The 27753-nt window shown below is 61.6% G+C and overlaps 1 protein-coding gene across 1 annotated transcript; it reads right to left on the reverse strand.

Annotated features, from left to right (window-relative positions):
• Positions 1–698: 698 nt before the first annotated feature.
• On the reverse strand, positions 699–25457 carry LOXL1 (lysyl oxidase like 1). The gene is made up of 7 exons (XM_056128727.1): positions 24005–25457; positions 9470–9578; positions 5350–5487; positions 4913–5069; positions 4334–4429; positions 2994–3109; positions 699–1004 (listed from the first exon to the last, which is right to left on the reverse strand). The coding sequence occupies exons 1-7, from the start codon at positions 25128–25130 to the stop codon at positions 998–1000; spliced, it is 1749 nt and encodes a 582-aa protein (XP_055984702.1). The 5' UTR covers positions 25131–25457; the 3' UTR covers positions 699–997.
• Positions 25458–27753: the final 2296 nt, after the last annotated feature.

Genomic DNA, 27753 nt, shown 5'->3' on the forward strand with positions numbered 1-27753 from the left:
ACCTGGCGGGGGGGGGGTCCTGCCACTGTGCAGGGATTGGCTCAGGAGTCGCTGCCCCCACAGCAGGCCGGGGGACACCCACCCCAAGCTCCTGGGAAGGTTCCCCACTGCCTATCAGTGTGTCCCTGAGGACTCACCACCTCTCCCCGCACCCAGTTGTCTTTCTCAGCTTAAGCCCCCGTAGGGCGAGTGCAGGGGCCAGAGGGGGCCCCGAGCATTGCACCCCTGGGGTCTGGTCCTGGCCTGTGGTGCTGGCACCCCTCATCTCGCACCCTCACGCCCCACTCCCTGCCTGGGGACACCTGGAACACAGGAAAATGCCACCTCCCGTGCAGAGGTGCCACCATTGCTCAGAGGCTGTCTCCCTAGAGTGGGCGTTCGTGGGTGTCCCTCTCTGCTCCCTGAGAGCGGGAAGTGTCTGCTCCTCGTGCCCAGGGTAGGTGGGTGGGTGCCAGGCACCATAAGGCTGGAAGTTGGGGGACATGAGAAGATGCAAGAGCCGTGAGGACAGGGCTGGGGGCGGGGGCGGCAGGCTGTACCTCCCACCCCACCCAGTGGGCTGGACCCAGGGCCACACAGGAGGCTGGGTGCATGCTCCAGGGGCTGCCCACTGCACCCGCTGCTTGGGAGGACCCAAGTGCAGGGGCCCCCGCTGGGCCCAGCCAGCGCCCACCAGCTGAACCCCAGAGTCGAAAACCCTTTTTATTCAGAACCCAATCCCGGGCACTCTTGTTCTGTGTAGGGGCCAAAATATAAAAAGTAAAAACGGACAAAGGAACATTGTAGAGAAAAGGAAGGTTAAGTACAAAGGGGGTCCGGCTGGGCCCCTGTGGTCTGGTTCCTCGGCTCCCTGGAGCCAGCGGGGAGGGGCCCCAGTGTCCAGCTGCCCTTGCCTGGGAGGGGTGCTGGCCCCCTCGAGGAGGCTGGTGCTGGTGGGGGGCTGCCTGGGGCCACAGGGCCACAGGGGAGGGTGAGTGGCCGCCGTCCTCCTCCGGGATCAGGATCTGAGACAGAGGGAGAGAGAAGAGGGGAGTGAGCAGAGCCCCCCGCTCAGTGACCTGACACCCGGCCCCTCCGGTTTCCCCAGATCCTGGCCTAGAGGGGCCGGCTGGGGCACAGCAGCCCGGCTCCCCCGCTGCCCCTTTGAGGGGCGGCATTTGCCCCCCCCCCCCCCCGCCCCAATTCCTGCCCACACTCTGAACGCTACACGTTGTCTGGGCAGTTACAGAGCCGCTGAGGTCTGGGAATACTTCCTTGGTTTTTTAAATTAGTACTTAAAAAAAAAAAGTTTCCTTTTCCTCTTCAGAAACATGATCAAAACCCACAAGCCTCGGTCCTGCGGCCCTTCTGGGAATGCTTCATCCATCCACTTCCTGTGCGCGCCTGCCTGCGGACAGCTAGGCCAGGCCTGTGGGCCCCAGCCGGCCAGGCACTTATGTAACCTCCCCGCCCCCACAGCCCGGGCAGTCCAGGGTGTATCCAGAGGGTCCAGCAGCGGGAGCCCCTACCATGGCCCCCCGCCCCACGTCCCTCTTTCTCTGTCCCTTCCTGCCTTGCTTCTCCCTTCCTTTCCCCCAGAATTGATTCCCAGAAAACGGGGCCATTTAGCTGACCCTGGAGTCTCAAGGGGACAGGCCCTGAGGAGTGAGAAGGTGCTGGAAACCCAGTCTACCAGGGGTCAGGGGGCCAGGGATGGGGGCCAGAGCTTCGGTGGCACAGGGCACCACTGAGGGAACTGCGCCCTGCCTTGAATGACAGGGCCAGTGTCTCGGGTTTGATGTTCATGCTGAGGGGTGTGTGCGCGTGTGTGCGTGCGTGCATGTGTGCATGTGCATGTGTGCGTGTGCGTGCGTGTGTGTGTGTGTGTGTGTGTGTGTGTGTGTGTGTGTGTTGGGGTGCGGGCAGGGGGAGAACGGCTGGCCTGGGGGTAGCATGCTAGGGTGAGAGAACTGTCTGTGAACATCCCATCTTCACCACACAACTGCTTCGGGGCTGATCCTCCTGTGCCTGTCCCCTGTGGCCACGTGCTGCCCTGGGCCTCTGTGCCCAGCTAAGGAGCCCCTTCTCCCCTGATATCCCAAAGCTCCTTTCTTGCTCTACCTCTCTCTTACTTCTCCCTCCCTCTCTCTGCCCCTCTCTCCCTCTCTCTCTCCCTCCTTCTCTCTCTCCTCCACTTTCTCCCTCTCTCCCTCTCCCTCTCCCTCTTTCTCTCTCCCTCTCCTTCTCTCTTCCTCTTTCCCCCTCTCTCTCTCCTCCTCCCTCTTCCTCTCTCCTTTCCCTCCCTCCTTTCCTCCCTCTCCCCCACTCCTCCAGAGGAAAGACTTGCATTGGCTGGGACAAACAATTTCACACCCCGAGGAATGGGCTGGGGTTTCTCCATGAGTCTCTGTGTGTGTGTGTGTGTGGGGGGGGGGGGGGGGTTGGGCCCAGCAGCCTGGGGCATCAGGCACCAAGGGGGTAAGCCTAGGGCAGCAACAGCCGCAGTGGCCAGCAGTGGGAGGTGGAAACCCAATCTGCTGGGGGTCAGGGGGCCAGGGATGGGGGCCAGAGCTTCGGTGGCACAGGGCACCGCTGAGGGTACCTGCTGTGGGGACTGGCCAGCAGCCTCCTGTCTCAGGGCCCTCAGCTCAGGGCTCATCTACTACTTGGAAAACTGGGCCTGGGGACCAGCTGGTTCCAAACAGAATCACTTCTAGTCTGGGCCCTGGAATTCGCACCCTTGATAAGGAAAGGCGGGGCCGGTCCCCCAGCTGCTACGCCAGGCTCCCGCCCTCACAGCCCAGAGGGGCGGGTCACAGGGCCCACCCCCCCAACACCGCTGCCCAAGGGGCCTTCCCGAGTCACTCGCAGGAAGCCTGAGCCCTGATCTCTCTGCCCACAGGCATGGTCCTGCCCAGCTTGCTCGTCCTTGCAGGTGACCAGCGTGCAGACTCCCGGCCCCTGTCCCTGGGTGGGACGAGGACTCCCGACACAGGGGCTGAAGGGGAACTTACTGGACGATTTTGCAGTTTGTGGTGGAAACATAGCGGCCCGTGTAGTGAATGTTACACCTCACCACGTTGTTGGTGAAGTCGGACTCCAGAACAGCATACTTGGGGTTCACGTGCACCTAGGGAGGGGACAGCGGGGATGGGGTCTCGTCGGGCCGTGGGTTACCATCCAGGTGGCCGGGCGGCCGGCAGACAGACACAGAGGTGACAGATGGGGCGATGGAGCAAGGCCATGGAGACAGATGGAAAGTGAGAGACACGGGTTCAGGGAGGGAAGGAGGAGCAGACCGCTGGGGGCACAGAAACGGCAGCCACCCTGTCATGAGCCCGGCCAGGCCGGGGGGAGCTGGCACCGGGGGGCAGAGCCAGGGCCTCAGAAAACACAGACGGAGTGAAGGGCCAGGCAGGGCCCGTCAGATGGCCGGATGGACGCCTGCCCCCTGGCCACAAAGCAGCCCGTACTCTAGACCCAGTGTGGGACCCGGCTGCGTCCCCTGCAGAGCACTGAGGCAGAAGCTGCTGCTGCTGAGGGGCGGAGACCCCCGCCCTGGCGCTGCTGGGACCTCGTGCATGTCAGCAGTGCAGGCAACAGTGGGAAAGGGAAGGGGACCTGGACAGGCCCAGCTGCGCACAGCTGCTCAGTGACACTCTGCGCCCATGCTGCCCGGGATGGGCCCTGCCTGGAGCCCCAGGGTCCCCCTCTGCACACACGCTGCCCCCAGCCTCCCTCACTGCTCTTCCAGGTGGCTCCAGGGGAGCCGGGAAATGATCCCACCTCCCGGCACACAGCAGGGCAGGGTGCCGACCCGTGTCCTGTGCCCACACCCTAGGGCGGCTTGTGTCTCTGTCACACTTTCCTACGTATCCCCCAGGGAAAACAGGCACTGGGGGGTCGTGTGCACAGGCGGGGGAGGAGGCGATTCTGGGACCTCCAGACCCAAAGAGTCATGAAGAGAAACTGAGTTTCTTTCTGAGATCGTCCCTGGCCTGGCCTGCCTACCACCTGGGCAGGGACCACCCCCCAGGGAGGCTGTCACTCTGCGTTTCGTGGGTTGGTCTGTTATTGTTTTGGGGTGACACCCCACGATGCTCAGGGCCTATTTCCAGCTGGCACCCATGGGGTATCAGGGATCAAACCCAGGTTGGCTGCATGTAGAGCAAGCGCCGTGCTGCTGTGCTACCTCTCGGGTACCCGCCCCCCCTCCCCCCCCACTCTCGTCACTCTGGGAAGCTGAATGGCCACCTGCTCCCGCCTCGCACAGCCAGGGTCCACCCAGGATCCACCCACCCTGGGGCGCAGCCAGAGCAGGGTGGCAGCGGGTCGCGGGGGAGGTCACACCCACCTTGAGGATGTAGTTGCCCGGCTGCACGTCGGTGATGTCGATCCACTGGCAGTCGATGTCCGCGTTGTACGTGTCATAGCAGCCTGGGCTCAGGCCCTGTGGTGGGCCAGCGCAGAGACGGGGTGGAGGAATGGAGGAGGGGACCCTGTATACGCACCAGGGCGCCCCCAGTCCCGCCTCTGTGCCCCGACCTTGGCCCTGAGGCTAGTCAGAGGGGGCTTCTCCTTCCTGAGACCCCAGGGGAGAGATGAGAGGAGAGAGAGAGAAGAGAGAAGGAGGGAGAGAAAAGAGGGGGGGAGGGAAAAGAGGGAAAGGGCGTGAGAGAGGGAGAGAGAGGGAGAGGAGATGGGGGAGAGCGAGCGCCAAGTGGCAGGAGGGGCATGAAGTGAGCTGGGAGAGGGACAGTGACAGGTGGGGGATGGGGGAATGGCCCCCCAGGAACGTCTGGGCCGAAGGAGGGTCGGTGGGAGGGGACAGGCGAGGGAAGGGCCAGGCACCCATCGCTGACCACGGGCCTGGCTGTCACGCAGCCCTGGCACCTGCGCCCCGCGGCCGCCCCACGCCCCCTCCCGGCCGCACCTGCGTGTGAGAGGTGCACGCGTAGCGCTTCAGGTTGCCAAAGTCACAGGTGCTGTCCTCCAGGCAGAAGCTGGCCTTGTGGCCCTCAGCTACCTTCCTGCCCGTGCCTGCGTCCAGCAGGTCATAGTGGCTGAACTCGTCCATGCTGTGGTAATGTCTGGCGTGGGAGAGAGGGTGGGGCTGGTCACTCTGAACTCCTGGAGCCAGGCCCAGGGACCCTCCTGGGGTCAGCTGGGGGGGGGGCGCCTGGGGCTCCTGGGTCCCCGTGTCCTAGAGAGCGCCCCCTGCTGACCCCACCTTCGGGGACACGCTAGGGTCTCCTCTCTGGGCTCCCTCCACCCTCCACACACAGCCTCCGGGGTCCCTCTATCCCGAACATTCCTGTCCGGATGGGGCGGCCCTGAGGGGCTGCAGGGAGGACTCTGGGGAGGACTCACTGGTGGCAGCTGTGCCACTCCCAGGTGTGCTTGGGCCGGCTGGGCAGGAAGTCGGCGGTCCCCTGGTTCTTCACTCGCTGTGGGAAGCGCAGCAGCACCCGCACGTCGTAGTCGGTGGCCTCGGGGGCATAGGCCGTGCTGAGGGGACGGGAGGGGACGCAGAGCCGGGTGAGAGGCTGACAAACACCAAAGGGGTCACCCTCTTCACAGAGCTTTGGAAAAATACCCTAACCCGAGGCTTGGAGAGAGTCTCCCTCCTCCATGAAGTCTGGATTGTCAACAAAAGACATGTGAGTGAGTCTGAGAGTGAGTGAGTGTGAGTGTGAGCGTGTGTGAGTGTGAGAGTCAGTGGAATGTGTGTGTGAGTGTGCGAGTGTGAGTGTGAGGGTCAGTGGAATGTGTGTGTGAGTGTGCAAGAGCATATGAGTGTGAGGCTGAATGTGAGTGTGTGAGTGTGAGAGTGGAAGTGTGGGTAAGAGTGTGAGTGTGTGTGTGAATGTGTTGAGAGTGTGTGTAAGAGTTTGAGTGTGTATGTGAATGTGTCGAGTCCGAATCGGAGTTTGTGTTAGTGTGATTGTGAGCGTGTATGTGGGTGTGAGTATATGTGTGTGAGTGTGAGTGTCAGTGTGAGAATGAATGTGTGAGAGTGTGTGTGAGTGTGTGTCGGTGTGAGAGTGAGTGTAAGTATGAGTGTGTGAGTATGAGAATGTGTGAGTGTGTGAGTGTGTGTGTCAGTGTCAGAGTTTGTGTTTGTATGACTGTGAGGGTGTGTGGGCGAGTATGTAAGTGCATTGTGTGAGAGGATGTATATGAGTGTAAGAATGTGTGTGAGTCTGAATTTGAGTGTGAGTGTGTGAATGTGAGAGCCAACAAAAACAAACTGTCCTCCCGTTGTTCATCGATTTGCGCGAGCGGGCCCAGTCACGTCTCCATTGGAGACTTTGTTGTTACTGTGTTCGGCAAATCAAATACGTCACGGGGAGCTTGCCAGGCTCTGCCGTGCGGGCGAGATACTCTCGGTAGCTATGTGTGTGTATTTGTGTGTGCATGCTTGCCATGTGGTGTCTGTGTCTGATTGTGAGTGTGTGAATGTGCTGGTGTGTCTGAGTGTGTATGGTATGTGCGTGCACAGCATGTGGTGTGTGTGTGTGTGTGTGTGTGTGTGTGTGTGTGTGGTGTCTGTAGGGCCTCACACACAGCCTCCTGACCTCCCAGGGCTGTCTGTCTTCCTGCTCCCTCTCCAGCCTGGGCTCCTGCTTAAACCCCGTGTCTCAAACACACTGAATTGGTTTTGCTTCGTTTCGTTTTGAAGTCACCCCGTGGCGCTCAGGGATCACTCCTGGCAGGCTCTGAGGAACATATGCGATTCCGGGGATCGAACCCGGGTCAGCCGCGAGGAAGGAAACTCCCTTAACCCCTGCACTTGAACTTTTGATAATTTTTACTATTCACTCGACGGAGAAGTCATTCAGCCGCTGAGGCCAGCTCAGATTCCCTCCTCCAGGAAGTCTGCCCGGATCGCCCCACTTGGAGCCCCCTCAGAGCTGTGTGCAGGAACCCCTCCCTGTGCCTCTCACACCACACCCGGTACAGGCCAACTCTCCTCGGTGGTGGCTTCAGGGCGGGAGAGGTGCCGCTGCTCTTCAGGGAGCATGGGCCTGCTACAGATCACTTGCACAGAATTTTCTTGCCCCAATTTCCAAATGTAGAGAAGGGACAAGGGAAGGCGGGGAGGGACCGACGTGCAGACACAGAGCTGGACTCAGGGCGGGGGGCGGGCGGCTCCCTCTGCATTGACCGTACACAGCTGTCCTGGCTGGCCGTACGCTTCCCCCCCACCCCCCCACCGCCTCACTCACCAAGGCCCGTGTCCCGAGACCAGCGGCGGAGGTTGGCCGGCTCGGGACAGGACGTCTGCAGAACAGACGGCTGGGCTCCCGGCTGCCAGGGCCAGCGGCCCTTGGCCTCGTCTGGGGGAGGCTTGGAATCTGTTTGTGTCTGGCTGGAACAAACCACCCTCCTCCCTTTGCACGCCGTGGGAAACGGGCAGGGCGGAGGTGGTAGGCCCGGCTTGGCTACAGCCCACGGCGAGTCCTAGAGGCCGTCTCTGCCCGCAGTGAGGGGCCTGGCACGGTCCCACCCCGCCACTCCAAAGGAGGCAGGAGGCCCTGAGGCTTAGGGGGTTCAGGCTTCTGGGTCTGCATCCTGGGTCCTGCCCGCCCCTCCCTCTGCTCTCAGGCTCCAGCTGCTGATTTGGTCACCCTCACCCCCACTCCCACTCGCTGGGCTTCATTTCCCCACCGCGGTCTCACCCTCCAGCTAGATCAGAGCTGGCCCGGGGGCAGGGGTCTGGGAGTGGCCTCCACAAGGACACAGTTAGGCTCTAGCCAGACTCCCCAGAACTCAGCCCCGGAGGATTGTCTCTGTGTGTGTGTGTGTGTGTGTGTGTGTGTGTGTGTGTGTGTGTGTGTGAATTCCTCGAGGCCCAAGGGAGGATCCCCCTCCTCCCTAGGGAGAGCTGGGACCAGCCACAGCTGAGTGGGGCGCCTGTCCCGGGCGCTCCCTCTGCAGCCCCTGCCTGGGCTGCCAGCAGCCACGAGACAGGCGTGTGAGCCAGGGTGCCGCAGTTGCGAGCCCTCCCTGGTGTTAGTGCATACTTGTCTTTCCCTTTATTTTCACTATTTTGATTTTCGTATTTGGATCACACCTGCTGGTGCTCAGGGATCACTCCTGGCAATGCTCAGGGTTTCATGTGGGATGCTGGAGATGGAACCCAGGTTGGCAGTGTGCAAGGTAAACGCTCTACATGCTTGACTATGGCTCTAGCCCTTTGACTCTGTGAAACCAGACTTCCTCGCTGGAGGAGGCAAGGGCCAAGACCCAACCTGGCGCAGTGCCCTGCTGTGCACACAGAAGGCAGCTAGGGCACAGGCCCTCTCAGGGGCAGAGGCTCTGAGTGAGAGTCGGGAACTGCTGAGAACCCCAGGCCCCAGACACCAAAACATGTGAGTCAGGACTGGACAGAGGACAGGGGCCAAGGCATTCGCCTTGCCTGCAGCCAACCCGGGTTCGATTCCCAGGACCCCAGAAGGTCACCCCACACCACCAGGAGTGATCCCTGAGCACGACCAGGTGTGACTAAAAAAAAAAAAAAAAACAGAAAAAGAGAGAGAGTTGGGGCCTAAGCAATAGTGAGCGGGTAGGAAGCAGACACGGGTTCGATCCCTGACGTCCCGTATGGTGCCCTGAGCACCACCACGGGTGAGTCCTGAGTGCAGAGCCAGGAGGAACTGCCGAGCACCACTAAAATAAAAGCTGAAAATAGAGTGCAAGACGTCAAGTTTGGGAAAAAAAATTCAAATTATTAAGAAAACGAGGCTGATGTCATCTTCCGTCCCTTGTGTTCAGGAGATGCTGCTGACACAGACAGATCTGAGCAGGGTCAGGGTGGTGAGGGACTCGGGGGTCAGGGTGGGTGAAGGATCAGGAGTCAGGGCAGGGGAGGAACTCGCGGATCAGTGTGGGTGAGGAGTCAGGGGTCAGAGAGGGAGGGATCAGGGGTCAGGGCAGGGAGGGGTCAGGGGTCTATGCTCTGCAATGTGGGGGCTGTGCTGCCCAGCCGACTCTCTCTCTCTGGGGCAACAGGAAGTTGAGCCTGCAGAGTGCCTGGGTCAGCCCAGGCCACCCTATCCTCTGGGGACATGGCCACTGCCCCAAAGGTTCAACCCAGCATCTTCTGACTCCGGGAGCCCTGGGCTGCTCAGAGCTGGGGCAGTTGCTCTGGGTGGGTGGCTCTGGCCTCTGGAACAGGCGTGCAGAGCCGAGGCCTGGGTGCCAGCACTTCTGGAGAACGGCCTTCCCAGAAACGGGGTGATGCTTTCCCACCCACTGCCTAGACCCCGGGAGACAAACGAGGCTCAGGGGAGAGGTTGAGACACGGGGCTGGGGGCTAGGCATGCGGCTGGCAGGAGCACGAGCCTGCATAGTGGCCGGGGACAATCCCCACACCACCCTGCCCCTCCTCACTGGCCAGGCACTTCTCCCCAGCCCCCCTGCCCCCTCCCACCTGGCCAGACACTTCTCCCCTCCGCCGCCTTCCCCACCCCCCTGCCCCCCTCACCTGGCCAGACACTTCTCCTCAGCGGCGCATCGCAGTGAGTACAGGTGCGCCCGCTGCACATACGTGGACGCCTGCACGTAGTTGGGGTCCGGCACCAAGTCAGGGAGCCCTGCAGTGGGGTGGGAGAGAGGGAGAGAGGATGATGATGAGGGAGGCCTGCTCTCGGCTCCTCAGGGAGGACAGCGAGCAGGGCCACCCCGGGAGGGGCTGGGATGGAGCAGCCTGGGGAGAGGGAGGCTGTTCTGGGGGACAGAGGGGCTGGTGCAGGGCCAGGAGGGGGGCAGCCCTGAGGGGAACCAAACAGGTTCCCGACAGACCCACACTCCGCCTTGCCTCATGTCCATACCCCCAGGCTGCTGGGCACCTGCCCCCAGAACTCTGCTGCTCCCCCAGCTCAGGGCGGGGCCAAAGGAGGGCGTGAGGGCACCAGGAAGGGGCTGGGGGTAGGAGGAGTGGGTCTGAGAGCACGCTGCTGACCTCGAGTTCCCCATCTGGGCACCTGGAGTGACCCTCCCAACACCCGGTCCTTCCAGCCACGGCCTCAGCCTTGACCTCACGTCGGCCCATTATGCTATCCCCTTGGGGCCTGGGGGTTGGGCCCAGAATGCAGGGGAGATAGGGTCTGCTCTCTCCCAGGTCACCTGCTCCCTGGGACAGGCTGCAGGCAGGGGCCGGCTGTCCACCCTGCCCTCCACGCGCCCGAGCCCAGCGCGGGCAACTACAGCACTGTACCTGGCTGCATGGAAGGATAGACTTGCAGCCCAGACAGGGGGCAGTGGGCCTGGAAGGGGGTGGTGGGTTGAGGGGAGGTGGACAGGACACAGGCCTGGTTTAGAGGGTGCACAAGCCTGGGTCCACCCATCTCAGAAGTGAGGGTTCCGGGTGGACAGGTCAGGCCCTGTGAATTTAGTTCAGGAGGGTTCGAGCTGCGAGGGCTGAAGCCGCGTGGGCAGCAGGCACGGCCGGGTTCCAGCCCCTCTTGCGGGGCTGGGGGTGGGCGAGTGGGCCACTCTGGCCTCTACACTTTGGCCTAGGGGCGTGCCTGTCTTCACGGCCCCCAGCCCCCGCAGAGACCCCAGCTTGTCCCCCTGGGACGCAGGCCAGGCGGCCAGCGTGACCTCACCCAGTGGGAATGAAGAGGAAGTGGACGAGGAGGCCCCTGGAAGCCGCCGCCTGATCCAAGCGCTCAGGAATGCCTGCAGTCATTCCCCACGGGGCCTGCAGGCCCTCGGAGCGAGGGGCCCCCCCTGAGCCGGGCCGCTTCCCACCCTCAGCACCCCAGAAGCCTCGGGAGGGAACAGAGGGAGACAAGCTGGCTGTCCCCACCCACCCCCGCCCTGCCCCTGCCCTCCTGCCTTTCCCTCAGCAGCAAGTGGGGGTGGGTGGGCCGGGCCAGAAACCTCAGGGGACCCAGCCTTGGGTAGCAGCCCGCTGGGCCCCCACCCCCCGCCCATCCCGGCTTCATAAACACGGCCCAGATGGCTCCACGCTGCGCTCTGGCCGACCCCTCGCCGGGCCACCTCATGCGTCGGCTCTGGGAAGCCGGAGGGGCCGCTGAGTCACAGGCCACCGGGGTCCTCTCCACTCCTGGCCTCTGGCTGAGCCCTGACCCTGGTGACACGCCGAGCTGAGACCAGGGTCACCTCTGAGCCCTGACCTAGTGACACACTAATACCTCAGCCTGCTCAACACACTGAGTCCTGGTCATGACCAGCAAGCCTGAGCCTCATGCCATTGCCCGTGGCCCCGGAGTGAGCTCAGTGCATGGGAGCACCCCCAGAGTGACTTCGGGGTCAGAGCAATGGGACAGTCAGGAGGGCGCTTGCCTTGCACACGACTGATCCAGGCTCTATCCCCGGCATCCCACATGGTCCCCTGAGCACCACCAGGAGTGATTCTTGAGTGCAGAGCCAGGAGTAACCCCCAAGCATCGCCGGGCGTGGTGCAAAATTAGTCCCCCGCAAAAAAACACAAGAAAACAGATCCAAGAGGAGCTGCTCTGACATCAGGAATCCTTCCAGATTGTGCCTATACGCAGGGGGGGAGGGGAAGGGTTCTCCTGCAGGGCTGCACTACTGCATAACCTGAGCCCAACCAGTCCTGGGGATCGTCCCCTTATTCTCCACCAACTGAGATTCCGGCAGCTGCCTCCTCCTCCAGGGACCCCTCCCTGATGGACAGGGACTTCCTCTATCACTCGGGCTATATTGAGCAGTTTGCCTGAGGACAGCATCCGTTTCTCTCCAGACATGCCTGTGCTCTGCTTCGGACTGTCCGTGCCCTGTCAGACGGGCTTCGGTGACAACCAGCCGCTCTGTCCTTCACTGTTGCAATCACCCTCCGGCACGTGCTCCCATGTCCCCGAGAGACCCAGGCAGCACAGTGCCAGCGTAGCGGCGGCTGGGAACTAGCTCACAGTCCCACAGTCCCACAGAGCAAAGGCAGCACAGGGCAGGGCTGAGTCCTGGGTCCAGCCCTTCTTCCCTGGACGCTTCTCCTTTTCGGAAAATTAGTTTTCTGCAGGGAGGGCGTGGTGCTGGTTTGGGGCCACACCTGGTGGTGCTCAAGACTGACTCGTGGCTCTGTGCTTGGGGATCACCCCTGATGAGTCAAATATATATTTTGTGTAGTTTTGTACATGCAGAATGTGTGCCTTTTTAGGATTAAACTTTTGATAGCTTTTAAAAAAATTTTAAAGGGGGTTGTCATGCCTGGTGGGACTTAGGGGACCCTCTGAGGTGCCAGGGACAGAACCCAGATCAGGCACGTGCAAGGCAAGTGCCCTACCCACTCTGCTATCTCTCTGGACCCCATGGAATGAATTTTGACCTATGTCCAATGCACAGAGTTCCCATATAGATTTTGGTTTCTGGTTTTGGGGTGCCAGAGGTGGAACCCAGAGCCTCACACATGCTGGGTGGGTGTTCTGCAACCAAGCACAGCCTCAGCTGGTCTCACAAGTGTTCACAAACATCTGTGTCATATAACTTCCAGCACAGCTAAGCTCTGCATAGCCTCCAGCTTCCAGAAAGTTTTCTTCCTGTCATCATCACTCGGGCTGGAGCGATAGCACAGTGGGTAGGGCGTTTGCCTTGCACGCAGCCAACATGGCCGACCCCAGTGCAATTCCTCCACCCCTCTCGGAGAGCCTGGCAAGCTACCTAGACGTATTCGATATGCCAAACACAGTAACAATGGTCACAATAGAGACATTACTGGGCCAAACAACAGGGAGAACATCATCACTCGAACAATGTCTTTTGTAGAACTTAGAATTGCTCAGCTGTTATTTTAATTGTGTTCTGAGTCTCTATCACAGGGGTTCTGGGACTCCCCTAAATATCCCCTCACCCCCTATGCCCCACGGCCTCATGCCTTCGTGTCCCAGGAGGAGCTGCTGGGAGCAGGGTCTGGGTGACCCTCTGGCTCAGCTGGAAGGTTGCTGGGGGTGGGGAGGAGGAATACAGGGGCCTCCAGCAGGACCCAGGTTCACGGACTTGGGGGCAGGACCAGGTGGGCAATGCCGCAAAGTGGGAGCGGGGAGGCTTGAGTGTCGGGGTGCAGGATGGGGGAGTCTGCCTCCTTCTGGCTTATGGCTACAACCAGGTTATCTAGGCAGACTGGCCACTGTTGGGCAAAGGCCAGTTACCACCTTTGCTCAGTGCTCAGTTAAAGGGGAGATCCTGGGCGCTCCGAGGCAGGGGGACTACCTCGTGCTCAGCAGCATGTTTGGACGAGAGACTGGTTGTGCTTTCTAGAACGTGTGGACCCAGCCCCGGGACACAGCACTGGGATCTCTGGGAAGTGATTTCCACTGAGATTTCCCCCCCAGATGCTCCTTTATTTTAATTATCTACATCACAGAAATAGCCAAGATTTTGACTGCAGAGCAAACTAACCATTACTGCTGGCCTATGACGGGGCTCTTACTTGGAAGGGGGCTTGTCCATCTTTCTCCTTGCCCATGACCTTGGGCAGAGCCTTGCCTCTGTCTAAAGTGCTCCGTGGGGGAGAAGTGGGGTATATTTTTAAAGACCTGATGTAGATGATCTTGGAACTCTCATTTGATTTTCTGCTTGTTCAGGGTGAGCGTTACTTTTATTTTGTTTCTGGGCCACCCCAGCAGTGCTTAGGACTTAATTCCTGGCTCTGTGCTCAGGGGTCAGTCTTGGTGGACTCAGGGGACCATATGCTAGAGATAGAACATGGGTTTGGCCAATTTCAGGATGAGCTTCTTAAGGTCTGTCTAGTCGGCAGACGAGGGTCCTTGCTGACTGGGGTCCACTCCCAGAGCATCCAACTATTCTCCTGGGAGCAGATAGGGGACAGGGCTGGCCACCCAAAGGCTGGGCAGGTGGTCTCGCTGGGGCTACCCAGGAAGGCCCTGATGTCTACTTCATCCCCTCTCCTGCTCCTGGAGCTGGACAGGAAGTGGCTTCTTGTCATAGACCTGTGTGACCCCGGCTGAACAGCCTGACCCCCTCCAGGTCCCCACATCTGAATCCCATGGTGAGGATTTATCTTCCTCGGATGCAAAGGACTGACCATGGGGCGCCGAGAAGTGCAGGCTGGGGCAGCGGGTGGTGGACACTGAGTCGGAGAGTAACTGAGGCCTTGGGGTGGCCCAAGACAGTCGAGTGATTAGGGTCCTGAGACTATCCTGTCAGGGGCCTCTGCAAGAGGGAAACCCCAGCCTTGGGGACCCCCTTCAGAGTCTGGGAGAGTGAAGGTTCAACACGGGGACCCTGATTCACATTCCATATTCCACTTCCCTGAGAGATCCAGGGACCCCCCCCATGTTTCCTCTGGGGTGGGACAAGACCTCAGGACAAACCTGCCGCATCCCTCACCCCAGGCGGGGCCAGCCCTAGGGCACTGAAACCCATCTTTCTACCGACCAGGACCGCTGGGCCATGCCCCAGCCCCACTGTCTGTGCCCCTTGCTGAAGCCCCGGTTTCCCCATGTGGACCAGGGGGAGGCAGGACAGACTCTCCCTAGAGCACGCAAATACTTGGAACTGGGAAAAAATCTCTTTCAGGAACGTGTGGTCCTTGGCCCAGCCTGGGACTGGAGCCCGGGACCTCTGGAAACCTCTCCAGATGCCTTGCAGCCGCTGGGAACTCTCCCCCCATCTGACCCAAATCCTTCCTGCTCCATGATGAATGTGTGCGTCCTGCCCAGTGGCTCCTGGAGGCTGTCCCATGTGGGGCCTCTGGCCATAGTTTTGTCCTTTGCCCTCGCCTGCTCCTTTCTGGGCACCCATTTTCTGTGGGTTCCACAGACCTCCCCCCACTTTTGAAATCTTCCCCAATTCTCTGCCCTCCAAGCAGCAGATGAAGGACAGTGGAATGCAAATAGGCCCCTGTGCACCTGGGTCAAGGAGCATAGCACCTTGGGACGGGACAGAGAGGAGCAGAGGACCTAAGGGTGGGAAGCTGCCAGGACCCACTGTGAGAACTGCAGGTGCCAGGCTGGCTCAGCCGGTCAGTCTAGCCCAGAGCCTCTAGGGGCTGGCCCAGGCTGACCCAGATCCCCCTGGCCTGTGGGAGTGTGAGTCCGAGGGTCGGGGGCCAGTGCTCAGCACCCCTCACCCTTTCTGCCTCATACTGCTAACGCTACAGTGGCCTTGTCTGGAAATTTCCTGACATGCACACATTCACACATACACACTCACACATATGTAAACTCATACATATGCATGTGCAGACACACACACATGCTTGTACACACATATACTCACACACTCATACATTCATGCAGATAATGCCCTTGTCTGGGAATTCTCTGACATGCACACCAGTACATCCACCATCCACATGCACACACATCTACAGGAACATACTTCACACATACACATATACACACATACACACACACTCTGCTCCTCCAAGGTGCCAGCCTATGTCTCCTGGCAGTCAGACCACCTTGTGCTTCACCGAGTCATTATGCCACAGCCCCACCCAGCTGGCACTGACCTCTGCAGGGGACAAGAGAAGGACCCACACCTACCCCAGCCCTAGCAAACTGCATAGGGAGTCAGGCTGACTGGTCGGGGTGCCAATGCTCGTTGGGGAGCTCGGCTGCCTTCTCACCCTTCAAAACTCCAGGGCTCCTTAGTGCTCACCCTCATGCTGCTCCCAGTGTGGGCACTGGGCCTTCCCTCCTCTACCCTACTCCACGCGCCTGCCCGCACCTCCCTGGGTGCCGTCCTGTCATGTCAGCTTAGGGCCATGCATGCCTCTTGCTGCAGGCCTCCCCAGGGCTCATCTCCAATCCCCCAGCCCTGCCCAGAGCCCCCATTCCCCTCAGCCTCACCTGGAGCTCCCATTCCCCCCAGCCCTGCCCGGAGCCCCCATTCCCTCCAGCCCTGCCCAGAGCCCCGCACTGCACCGAACTTCCTAAAGCCAGTGTGATCAGCCCTGCCCAGCAACCTGGGCCCCGATACCAGCTTCACCTGGATGTCAGCACCGGCACACAGCCACCAGGCCGTACCACCAGCCCCCGCCTGCCCACTCCACTGCGTCTGCTCCAGCCCCACAGAACCCACTGGGGAAACCAGGAACCCTGGCACAGGGCCTGCGGGCTAGCCTTTCCTCTCGCAGGAGCTGCCTATTCTGTGCCCTCCAAGTCTGCTCAGATGCCGCCTTCCCCAGATCTCCTCTGACCTCTGCCCCTGCCCAGTGTTCGTTTTCCTGTAGCACATAACCTTCTGTTATCTGCATCCCGCAAGGGCCCAGGGAAGAGACGATTCACAAGGGTTAGACTGCGTCCCCTCACCCATGAACCACCAAGCCCACTAGTTCGGGTACGGCACTCGCGAATATTTGTGGAATGGCTGAATATCTGGGGTGGGGGGTGGAGGGGTAACTGCTCCCTAGCCAGTTCACGGTGTGGGTGGGATTGTCCTTTCTCTCTCCCAACCCCCAGCTGCTGGCCCATATCTGCATGCACAGAAGGTTCTAGAAGCTGGAGAGGGGGATAAGATGGAGGAGGTCGGGTCCGCTCTGCAACCCAGAGTGCCTGATGTCTTGATGCTGGGCTAAGACCTCAGCGAGGACCAGGATGGACTGAGGAACCCCTTCATGCCCTGAACTCACCCTCGGGCCCAGAGCTGGGCATCCCCTGGGGAGCACAGAAGCCTGTGCCCAGAGATGGGCACTCTCCAGAGGTGTTGGCAGGAGGCTCTTGGCCCTGTCTGGCCCACTAGACTCCCTCTCTTCTAACTCTGGGGTTCTGACACTCGAATCGCCCCATTTCTAGGCCTTCTGAAATGCTAACTTTGGGGCGCCCATGAGCAAGGTGGGGTGGGGGACCCAAGTGTAAACCCAGACCCCTGGATCCCGAATCCAGACAGGAAGACCCTGTGCTCCAGCTGTCAAAGTGAGGAGGGGGAAGTCAGGGTTGGGGAGGGGGGCGGTACCCCATCCCAGCCACCCCTTCCTGTGGGGCTCACCACCCGCCTGTGCTGTCTGCAGGAATGTGGCGGAATTGAAAGCAGGTGTGGGCTGCCAGGCTCCCCCCCCAGCCCCCCACCCCCACGCCTCTCCAGCTACTGCCTGGGGGAGCTCTCCATGTGTCACTAGCTCAGACGGGACTGGGGGTGGACTCCGGCCAGACTCCTGAGGAGAGGTGCTGTTCGGAGATGAGGGAAAAGGAAGGAGGGTGGGTGATGAGGCCAGAATGTGGAGAAGCCCTTTCCCGAGGGGCGGGTGCCATCTCTGACCCTTCCGACCCGCTGAGGCCTTGATTGGGGTTCGGAATGGGGTGAGTCTCAGTTTCCCCTCCTGTAAGGAGGAGGCCTGGAGTGGGGGCACTTCTCTCCACTGGGGGCTGGGGGCAAGTGAGCAAGTGGAGATAAGATGCTTGACCTGGTGGTTGGCGTATGCTGAGACTCTAAGAGATACCAGCAGCTGAGCTGGGAGAATTATCCGTATTTCCAGTAGGAGCTGGAGAGATAGAGTGGGTAGGGCACTTGTGTTGCACTCAGCCCGCGCAAGTTTGATTCCCAACATCACGTATGGCTAAGCCCCCCAACCAAAACCAAAACCAAACAAAAATAGGAGCTTCTAGGTTTGGAGAGATAGTACAGTGGGTATTTTCTTAGCATGCAGCCAACATGGATTGACCCCCAGCACTGCATAGGGTCCCCCAACCTTCCCAGGAGTGATCCCCAAGCAGAGAGCCAGGAGTAAGCCCCGAGTACCACCACAAACAGACATGCAAACAGACAAGCAAACTGACTGATGCTCTCTTACAGGGGGACCAGGCAGGGTGCAGTGGGGCAGGGGGTGCTCAGGCACCGTGTGTCTGTTGGAATGTAAGTTCTGTCCCCAGGATCCCTTATAGTCCCCTGAGTTTGCCAGAAGTAATCCTTGAGCACTGACTGGTGTGGCCCTCAAACCAAAACCCAAACCAAACCAAACCAAACCAAAGTAAAGGTAAAGGTAAAGGCCCTCCCGTTGATCGTCGATTTGCTCGAGCGGGCCCAGTAACGTCTCCATTGGAGACTTTGCTGTTACTGTGTCTGGCATATCGAATACTCTCGGTAGCTTGCCGGGCTCTCCGAGAGGGGCGGAGGAATCGAACTCGGGTCGGCCATGTTGGCCGCTTGTAAGGCGAACGCCCTACCCGCTGTGCTATCGCTCCAGCCCAAACCAAACCAAACCAAAAAATAGCTCTCCAGTTCTGGAGAAACAGTACATGGGTAGGGTACTTGCAAAGTACACAGCCACCTGGGTTTGACCCCCAGCATCCCATAGGGTCCCCTGAGCCTGCCAGAGTGATCCCTGAGCACAGAGCCAGGAGTTAGCCCTGAACACCACCAGGTGGTCCCAAACAGACAAGCAAACAGATTGCTCCTCTCTCTGCAGGGGCGCACAGGTGTCCTGCAGTGGGCAGGGGCTGAGCTTGCTCAGGCACTGTGTGTCTGTTGGAATTTAAGACCTTTGACCACCCAAAGGGGAGAAGCGGGCAGAAGACCTCCTGCCCCTGCCAGAGTTCATCTGGCACTAATGGTTCCTGCCTCCCTGCCCTGCTGAGGGTGTGTGGGAGGGCCCTGGGGAAGGAAGGGGCCGGGACTGCTGTCAAGACTCAGCTGCCAAGCTCCCCGCCACCATGCCAAGCCCCAGGGAGCACCCCCCGCCTGAGACTCCCAGCCTGGCCTCTTTGCCCTCTCCACTTGGCCCCAGAACAGTGCAGCCCACCCAGGGGCAGCACACGTGAGGGGACAGACGAGGCTCATCCCCACACATCCAAATTAGGAGAGACGAGCCAAGGCGACGGTACAGTTGGTAGGGTACTGCCTGGCATGGGTGGACCCAGGTCTACCCCAGGGATCCTTTGTGGTTCCCTGGGCCTCCCGGGAGGGATCCCTGAGCTTTCAAAACAAAACAACACCTAGATGTGGCCCCAAAAAACAACAAAAAAAATAAAAAGGGAAGGATGAGGGTGAGGCCTCCGGTGGGAGCACCAGGTGGACCCAGACCCGGCTGGACCGAGGTTGTGTGACATCAGTAGATGACATCCCGTCCCCTGACAGGACAAGGATGATGTGGCCTGCTGTGGGAATTAAGAGAAGTGATGTGAGGGCTGGAGAGACAGTGCAGGGGTAGGGCCCTTGCCTTGCACGTGGTTCGATCCCCAGAACCTCTTACGGTCCCCAGAGCCGGGAGTCCCAGAATGCAGAGCCAAGAGTAAATCCTGAGAACTGCCGGTTGTGCCCCCCCAACAAACCAAAAATGAGATAATATGGGGGGGGCTGGAGCGATAGCACAGCGGGTAGGGCGTTCGCCTTACAAGCGGCCAACATGGCCAACCCCAGTTCGATTCCTCCGCCCCTCTCGGAGAGCCCGGCAAGCTACCGAGAGTATTCGATATGCCAGACACAGTAACAACAAAGTCTCCAATGGAGACGTTACTGGGCCCGCTCGAGCAAATCGACGATCAGCGGGAGGGCCTTTACCTTTACCTATGGGGGGCTAGCATTTGCCATGCATGCAATTGACCTGGGTTTCATCCCACTGACCCCCACCAGGAGCAAGGCCTGAGCACTGCTGGGTGTGGTCCAGAGAGGTGAGATGCACAGTGCCTGCTAAATGCTTGTGTAACTCACCCCGGGATGCATGGGGGTGGGGGAGGGGGGAGCTGAGGTCCTGCTCTGCTGGCGCTGCAGGTGGAGTGGGGTGGGGACACTTCTCGGTCACATTGGACAAGGCAGTTGGAGGGGCCCAGGCTGGTGTGGAGCTGCTGTGTGTGCAGCGTGCCTCTTCTGTTGTGTCTGCCCCTGAGCACCGTGATCCCACCTCTGGTAGGCAAGGAGGAGCAGGGGCGGAGGGGGAGCAGCAGGAGGAGGAGGGAGAGGAGCAGGAGGAGCAGGAGGAGGAGGAACAGGAGCAGGAGGAGGAGGAGGAAGGGGAAGAGTAGAGGGAGGAGGAGGAATGGGAGGAGGAATGGGAGGAGGAACGGGAGGACGGGTGGGACCTCCGCAGAGCAGGCGTGTCTCGTCCCTTGGCGAGCTTGGGGGTCTAGGTCCAGAGCTTGCTAGGTGGAGGCTGCTCTTCGCCTTCTGTTTTTTTGTTTCCTGTTTGGGGGCCACACCTGGCTGTGCTCAGGGCTAACTCCTGGCTCTGCACTCAGGGTCCTGGCTGGGTTGCATTAGCAGGGTAAGCGCCTTGCCCACTGGGCCATTGGCAAGGCAAGCGCCTGATCCGCGGTGCTATCACTTGAGCCCCCGCTTCTGCCCTTCTTGCATCTGCTCTGAGCCTGTGGAGAGGGGCAGGGGGGCCAATCTGGGGGCCAGGACGGGGCTCGGGGGGCGGGGTGCTGAGGGCCCCAGGAAGGATGGAGCGGCCAGGGGTGGGCGGTGAGCAGAGCCGGGAGGAGGGAGCTGGGGCCTGTTCTGGCAGGTCATGTGAGGACAGGGGTGTGGGCAAGGCCAGTGCAGCCGGCAGCAAGGCCTTTGGCCTCTCCCAGGGGCTCCTGAACAGGTCGGTCAAGTCAAGGCCTCATGTCCTGGGAGTGTGCAGGGTCTCAGCCTTCTTAGTCGCCTCACACTCAGACCCCGAGGCTGTGGGAGGCTAGAGGGGACAGCCTGGCCCCAGCTGGGGAGAGGCACGGCACAAGGGACTCGGCCAGGCCTGGCGGACTCACTGCGGAGCCAGGGCCAGCATGTGACTCTCGGGGTCCCCCTGCTTCTCTCCAGTGAAACGTGGGAGACAGGAGACACTGTGGTGGCTGGAGGCCATGAACCCCGCCCCGGAGGGAAGGGGAGAGGGTACCGGCGCCAGAGGGAGAAACTGGGCTTGGGACAGGCCCTGGCCCCGGGCCCAGGGGCCGGGGGCGGGGCGCACATGTGTTTGGTGTTGTGAGGACTGGCCAGCTCACAGGCGCGGGGGCTGCCAGCGCCGGCCTCGGGTCCCGGCTGTGTACACGGCCAGGAGGGATGAGGTCAGCCCCGGAGAGCAGCCCTGAACTCCCACTCTGGGCCCCGGGGGGTCTGGTCCCCTGCACAGCCTGGCCTGCCCTGAACCACCAGGATTTTCCATGGTTCCTGCTTCCCAGGGTGTGCTGGGGAGAGGTGAGGCTTGCTCTCTGGGCCTGCAAATCACTCCCGTCTCACCCCACCCCCGAAGTCCCGAGGGGAAGCTGATAGCCAGCACTTGCCGTAATGCTTGCACTGCCTCTTCCAGGAAGGTCTCCATGAGACCCGAGCACTTGGTGGAGTGGCCCCCTGCTTGGGGCTCCTTGCCTGATCGCAACACTGAGGTGCCCCCACTGCCATGCCCTGCCTGCCCCCACCCACTTCCATGCCCATAGGGCCTGAATTTGACGCAAACCAACACAGACCTTTTAGGAGAAATGCCTTTAGCCCCCAGGGAGGCCCATGGGGAAAGACCCTGCTAAGCACTGAGACCCCCCCCAATCTCTGGACGCAGTCCTGTGGGCCAGGAACACCCGGCTGAGCCCCCAATACAGGTTTGCATCCTAAGGAAGCCTCCTCCAAATGTTGGCCCCCTCTGGGAGAACGTTCTATTATCACAGGCTCCAATGCAGTGGGTGGGTCAGTAGGACCACAGCACCTGGCCTCCGTTGCTGCTTCTGGGGGGCTGGTTTTGGGGCCACCCCTGGCTGTGCTCAGAGCTGAGTCCTGACTCTGTGCTCAGGGATCAGTCCCAGGGGGTGCTGGGCTGGGGATGGAACAGGGTCACCACGTGCTCAGCAAGCACCCACCTCTCCCGGGCTTTTCCAACCAAGTGTGGGATGGGGGGGGGGGGGGCGCTGCGGAAAACTCAGCCACGGTCCACGGTTCTGAATGTGCATCGACCACAAATCAATTCAAAACCAACCGTGACGCAAATCCCGGGGGTTTCCTGCCTGTGCTGTATTTCGCAGGAGAAAATGGGTTCCTGAGTTCGGAAAAGGGTCAAGGAAGGAAGTCTGGTCTAAACAGTCCTCCAGGGCGGGCAATGCCACCCCCCTCCTGCCCCCACTGGGCACGCTGGAACACCCAGGGAGGCGGTAGAAGCCTGGGGTACAGTGGGGAGCAGTCTGTTTCCTTAAAGGAGGTAGACTTCAAGGGAGTACTGGCACCACGCAATCATTTTTTTTTTCTAGGAAGGGGGCAGTGGGCAAACAGTCTCGGCCTGTGTGCCATCCTACAGGGAGATTCTCAAAGGGTGACCAGGATCTTTGCCCCGGATGTAAGGGGGCGGGTGCCACCAGCCCTTCTCTCCACCCCTCAGCAGTAGGTTCTGGCAGGGGGTAAGGGACCATCTCAAGACAAGGCAGTGGTCCCTGTGTTGATCAGGACAGAGTGGCAAAGGGTGAGGGCTGGCACCGGTGTCCCGATGCCTGGGAGCTCAGCCTTCGCTGATGGGCCTGGCACAGCCTCCTGGGGTGGAACCGAGACGGAAGCTGTCCGAGGGCTGGGGCGGCCAAGTGTGTGTGCTGGGGACTGCAGGGCGGCCCTTGACCGAAGCTGACTTTGGACTTGCAGCGGCTGAAGCAGCCAAGGGGTTTCTAGGACAGAGCGTGGGTCAGTCACTGCCAGCCCTGCGTGGGTCTGTTCCACAGCGGCCTGTGAACAGTTTTGTGACGCCACCTCTCGAAAGAGAGGCACATCCCTCCCCACCCCTGCCCCTGCACTGGTGGCCTGGATCGCCCCCACATTGGATCCCCCTCACCCCATAAAGTCAGCAGGGAGACCTATCCCAGCTGAGACTCGCCAGGCCAGGCTAGGGGGAGCTGAGCGCTTTGAGTGAGGCTCTGGCTTGGGGGAGGGGGGAAATTTAAGAGGGTGCCTCAAGCCCCAGTAACTCGGTAATAGCCTATCACCGTTTTACAGGGGCCTCTGCCTGTGGTGTTAGCGGGGGGCGGGGGGAGGGGGGGTGCACCAAAGCCCCATTACAAAGTGTTCTGGGGACCTGTGGTACCAGGGATGGAACTCGGGGTCTCACACATGCGAGGGAACTCTGCTGCTCGAGTTATATCCCTGGCCCCAAAGAGCGATACTTTTCCAAATCAAAAAGAATTCATGCAAAAAGACACCTCTGATGAACAAGACTCAAACTTTCCAAAGTAGGCAGGATCAATGTGGTGATTTCTCTGTTTGCTGCAGGCCCCCGTATGGCTTGGCAGGCTACCCTCACTCGTTCTATTTAAAACCTGGGTTCATCCTAATGGTTTGGCATTTTTAAGTTTCTAGAATGCATCAAAGCATCATGGACCTCACTGCTGAGCTTTGAGAGCCCCTTAAATTCTGTGCCCTGGCAGTGCCTCACTCCCTTCGCTCTTGATCTTGATCGGACCTTGCAGTGCCCCTCCCCCCTCCCTCCACCAAAGGATGCTCCATCATTAGGTCAGTTCTCTGGCTGGGTGTTCCCTCACCCCCAGCCCCAGCCCATATACGCGAGTCCCAGGATGCTTTCCTGACCTCTGCCCCCACCTTATCCCCGAGGTTGCCACAGGGTCATCTCTGAGGCTTGAGGCAGCATCCTGGTCAGGAAGAGGGAGGGAGAGGGAGAAGGTGCTGTCCCCGTGTACCAGGATGCCCACGCCAGGTCTGGAAGGGGCCTCCTCCTATGCCGGACAGTCCCTCCATCCCACTTGCCCCAAGTCAGGCTCAGAGCCCAGGCCTGCTATCCCAAACCCTGGCCCTGCGGCGGCAGGCAAGTGTGGATGGAGGCTCTGGGGCTGCTGGTTATGATGGTGACGGGCGAGGGAGTGACGATGGTGGTGATTCTGGCGCTGGTGGTGACGGGGGTGTTGGTGATAAAGGTGATGGTGTTGGTGGTGATATGGTGGTAGTGTGGCGATGGGGTGGTGATGACAGAGGTGTTCCTGATTATAACGGAGGGAGTAGTGATAACAACGGTGGAGGTGATGATGGTGTTGGTACCCGCGGCGGTGAGAACGGTGACGGTGGAGTGTGCGTTTGGGGTGGGGACGGGGGTCCCGGCTTAGCCACTCGGGGAGCCAGCTGTCTGTGGGGGTCCCGGAGGGGGCCGTGCGCGCACCGCGCGCGGGTCGGTACTCACCGCGGCCGTTCTGGTTGGGCCGGTACACGCTGCCCACGCTCAGGCGGCCGCCGCCGCCGTTGTTGCGCGTGTCCCTGCGCTCGGCTCCCGGCGGGGGCGCGTCGGAGCTGCGCACGGGCAGGTAGGGCGGCTCCTGCACGCGGAACGGGGGCTGCGGCTCCACGGCGCGCGGCGGCGAGTAGGCCTCGGGCGGCACGTTGGCGTAGGGCGGGTACCAGCCGGGCCGGGGGTCGGGCCGGGGGTCGGGCCGGGGGTCGGAGCCCGCGTCGGGGTAGGCGGGCTCGGCGGGCGCCGCGCCCTCGCTGTACAGGCTGTGCGAGTAGCGGCGGTCCAGGCCGTCGGCGGGCGCGTAGGGCCGCTCGGGCGCCGGGTAGTAGCCCTGCGGCGGCGGGTACTCGGGCTGCTCCTCGCCCGCGCCCGTGCCCGTGCCCGCGCCCCCGTACTCGTCGTAGCGCGCGCGCGGCTGGTAGGGGTACAGCACCCCCGCCGAGGCCACGGCCGCCGCGCCCGCGCCCGCGCCGCCCCCGCCGCGGTAGTACACGTAGCCCTGGTCGTAGGTGCGCGCCGCGGGGTCGTAGTTCTCGTACTGGCCCACGTAGGGCGCCTGCGGGTAGGGGTACTGCGGCGGGAAGGGGCCCGGCTGGCGGTAGGTGCCCGCGAAGGCCGACGCCGACACGCTGGCCGAGCCGCCGTGCTGCGAGACGGAGGTGCGCGCCCGCGCCAGGCCCGCGCCGTCCCCGACGGCCACCTCGCGCCAGTTGTCGGGCACCTGGCCGAAGCCGAACGGGTGCCGCGCCTGGCCGCGTACCGTGTCCGAGCCCGCGCGCCCGGGCTGCGGCAGCGACGGCGCCTGGCGCCTCCGGGGGCCCCCGGGGCTGCGCCGCGGGGCCGGCTGCGGGGCGCCCGCCAGCAGCACCCGCGGGCTAGCCTGGGCGCGCGCCGGCCCGGCCGGCACGTACTCGGAGCCCGAGTTGAGCAGGCTGTACACCTGCCCGTTGTTCTCCCACTGGATCAGCTGCCGCCAGCGCCCCGGGTCCGAGCCGGGCCCCGGCGCGGCCTGCTGAGCGCGCACCAGCGCGCAGAGCCACGCGCCCCACACCAGGGCCCCCAGCTGCCGGCCGGTCATGCTGCGCGCTGCCCGGGCCCCGCGCCCCGCGCCCCGCGCCGGCTGCTCTCCCCGCCGCCCGCAGGACAGGACGCTCGCTCGCCGGCCCCGGCTCTAGCTCTGTCCATCCTGGCCGGGTCCCGAGTGGGGCGGCTCCTCCGATGACAGCATTTCGAGACCCAGGGGTCAGGGCAGGGCAGGGCAGGGGCGTGCCCGGGGCCGCGCGAGGCGCGCGCTCTGCAGGGCACCGGGCAGGCCGGGCCGCCTGGGGGCCTTGCGAGAGCTGCCCGGCACTGCTGGCCCTCGGGGCTGGCCGGTCCCCACTCTGAATGAATAAGCAAGCGCGGGGCAGGGAGCGTTGGGAGGTTCTGGGGCCGCCGGGGCTGCCTGCTGGGCCTTCGTCCGCGGGGCCCTACGGCCCGCCGGGTTTTAGCTATGTGGCCTGTCCCTTCAGTCCCTGGAGCTCCGTGCCAAGCCGCAGACCAGCCCCTCACCGAGGAAGGGGACCCCGGAGACGGAGGCCCGGGGCCGGGGGCTTGGGGCCGAGCTGCCACCTCTGCGGTGCCCTCCCGGACAGTACTCTCCGCTTGGGACCTAGAACCCCTGGTCTCACCTAAGTCCGGCCTTCTTTCTGTTTTCTGTTTTTAGTTTGGGGACCACATCAGGTCGTGTGCAGGGTGATTCCTCGTTCTGCGCTCAGGGATCACAACCTGCGGCTCCTGGCCGGGTTCGAACCCTGATCGGTTTCTGTGAAAGGCAAGTGCCTCGCCTGATGCACCACTATCACTCTGGCTCCAGTCCTGCCTTCCTGCTTGGGCTTGAACCAGCCCCAACTCCTATACGCTCCAGTTTCTCCCCAAAGCCCTGCTGAGGGACATCCTCCTGGGGAGATGCTGGCCAGGGTGCACCCTCCAGCGTTGTGCCCCAAGCCCTTGGACCCGAGCACAGAGAAGACGCTGATTCTCCTCCCTCCTCCGGCTCAGTCCCTGAGCCTCCCTTTGGGGGAGGTTCCTGAGAGGGAGAGAGGGGGGAGGTAGGACAGATGGACAGCTGTAGCCCTAGAGTATCTGCCCCTCTTCTGCATTGCCATCACAGCCAGGGACATCCCCAGCCACGAGGATGGAACCGACCCCGGAGCTGGCTGTGATGGGGAAGATGGGGGCCATCATGGTGGGCTGTGAGCACAGCTCAGAGAGTTCTCGAGGGCTGGGCTCCTCTCCATGGGGTGATTTAGTGATGGGTGATCCTGGGCAAGTCCCTTTCCCGCTCTCTGTCCAGTGGGTGAAACCCAGCAGTGGAGGGTCAGAAGACCTGGTCCCGAGTGTGCTTGGATGGAGGAGGAGCTGTCTGGTAGGGACCCAAGCGGTCCGGACCTGTGGTGCCATAAAATCCTACTTTGATCACCAGCTCTGTTGCCTGCTCACACGTTGCTCTGGCAACTAGAGGTTGGGGACCTCAGGAGGCTGTAGTAGGTTATCCTTCATCTCTAAGAAGCTCTGGGAGCCCACCAGGGAGGATGTTCTTCAGGGACCCCCCCCAGACACCCCATCCCTAAGCTTACCAGCTGCCATTGTTTCACCCTAAGCCCTGCCTTGCGGGTGAGACTTAGTTGGGTGACCTGGGGTGTCAGCCCAGTCTCTGCAGGTGGTTTCTTCCCCGATCCCCTTGGCCCCCAAGGTTCAGTCTTGGGGTCCCAGACCCTCGGACTCTGCAGCAGGTAGGGACTGACTGGGCTCAGGGTCGCAGGACTGGAAGGCCGGCATCTAGAGGGTTAAGCCTTCCCTGACTCCTGCCAGCCTCCTGCAGTGCTGGCCTTGGTTGCTGGAATCTCTGGGGTCCTATAGGGCCCTCCTGCCAGCCAGATGGGCAACAGCGCGGGTGCCAGCGGAGAAGTGGAAACAGGCCTCTGGCTACCCCAGGCAGGCGGGAAGGGCAGGGCAGGGAAGGAAGGAAAGGAGGGAGGGGAGCCCCACTGGCCAAGGAGAAGGTAGTACCCCTCTTTCGGGACGGGGGGCGGGGGTGGGTGGGGAGCCCCCGGCTGCCCCCGAAACCCTCCCCTGAGCTGTGCTGGTTCCTGCTCCACTTTTCTTTTTTCTTAATAAGGCCGAGTGAGATTGAGCTGCCGGGGCCAAGTTTCCTGTTCGGCTGTTTGAATAAACTCTGCTCTGCACAGGCGCCTGCAGGGAGGCTGCGGAAGCCTTTGGGGTCTCCATCCGCGCCTGGCCAGTGACACCTTTCTTGGGGCACATTTGGGAGGCTAATGAAAGGTGTGGCCCCAGTTCCAGGCACGTGACCACTTTCTTGCCTCTGACCTGGCTGGAGGCGGCCCAGGGTTTGTCTCCCGGGGTCCTGCCCAGACCCTCCCAGTCCTCTCTGTCCTCCTGTGCTTGCCCTGTTCTTATGTGGAGGGTGTTTGGGGGGCAACCACAGTGCTGGGGGACCGTATGCAGAGCTGGGGGTTGCACCGGGGCCTCGTCCCACGGGGCCATCTCTCTGGCCATGTCATGTTTTCAGTCTTCTGCCTCCTTTCTTGCCCAGGGGAATGTAGTGTGCCCTGCACAGAGGGCATCTATGGGACGTACTCGTCTCTCCTGTCCCCTTTGTCCCTCTGACCTCACTGCAGGACCCCTTCCGGTGCTTCTCC

Source organism: Sorex fumeus, unplaced genomic scaffold (assembly GCF_029834395.1).
Source record: "Sorex fumeus unplaced genomic scaffold, SorFum_2.1 ptg000067l, whole genome shotgun sequence".
In the NCBI taxonomy this organism is placed as follows: domain Eukaryota; kingdom Metazoa; phylum Chordata; class Mammalia; order Eulipotyphla; family Soricidae; genus Sorex; species Sorex fumeus.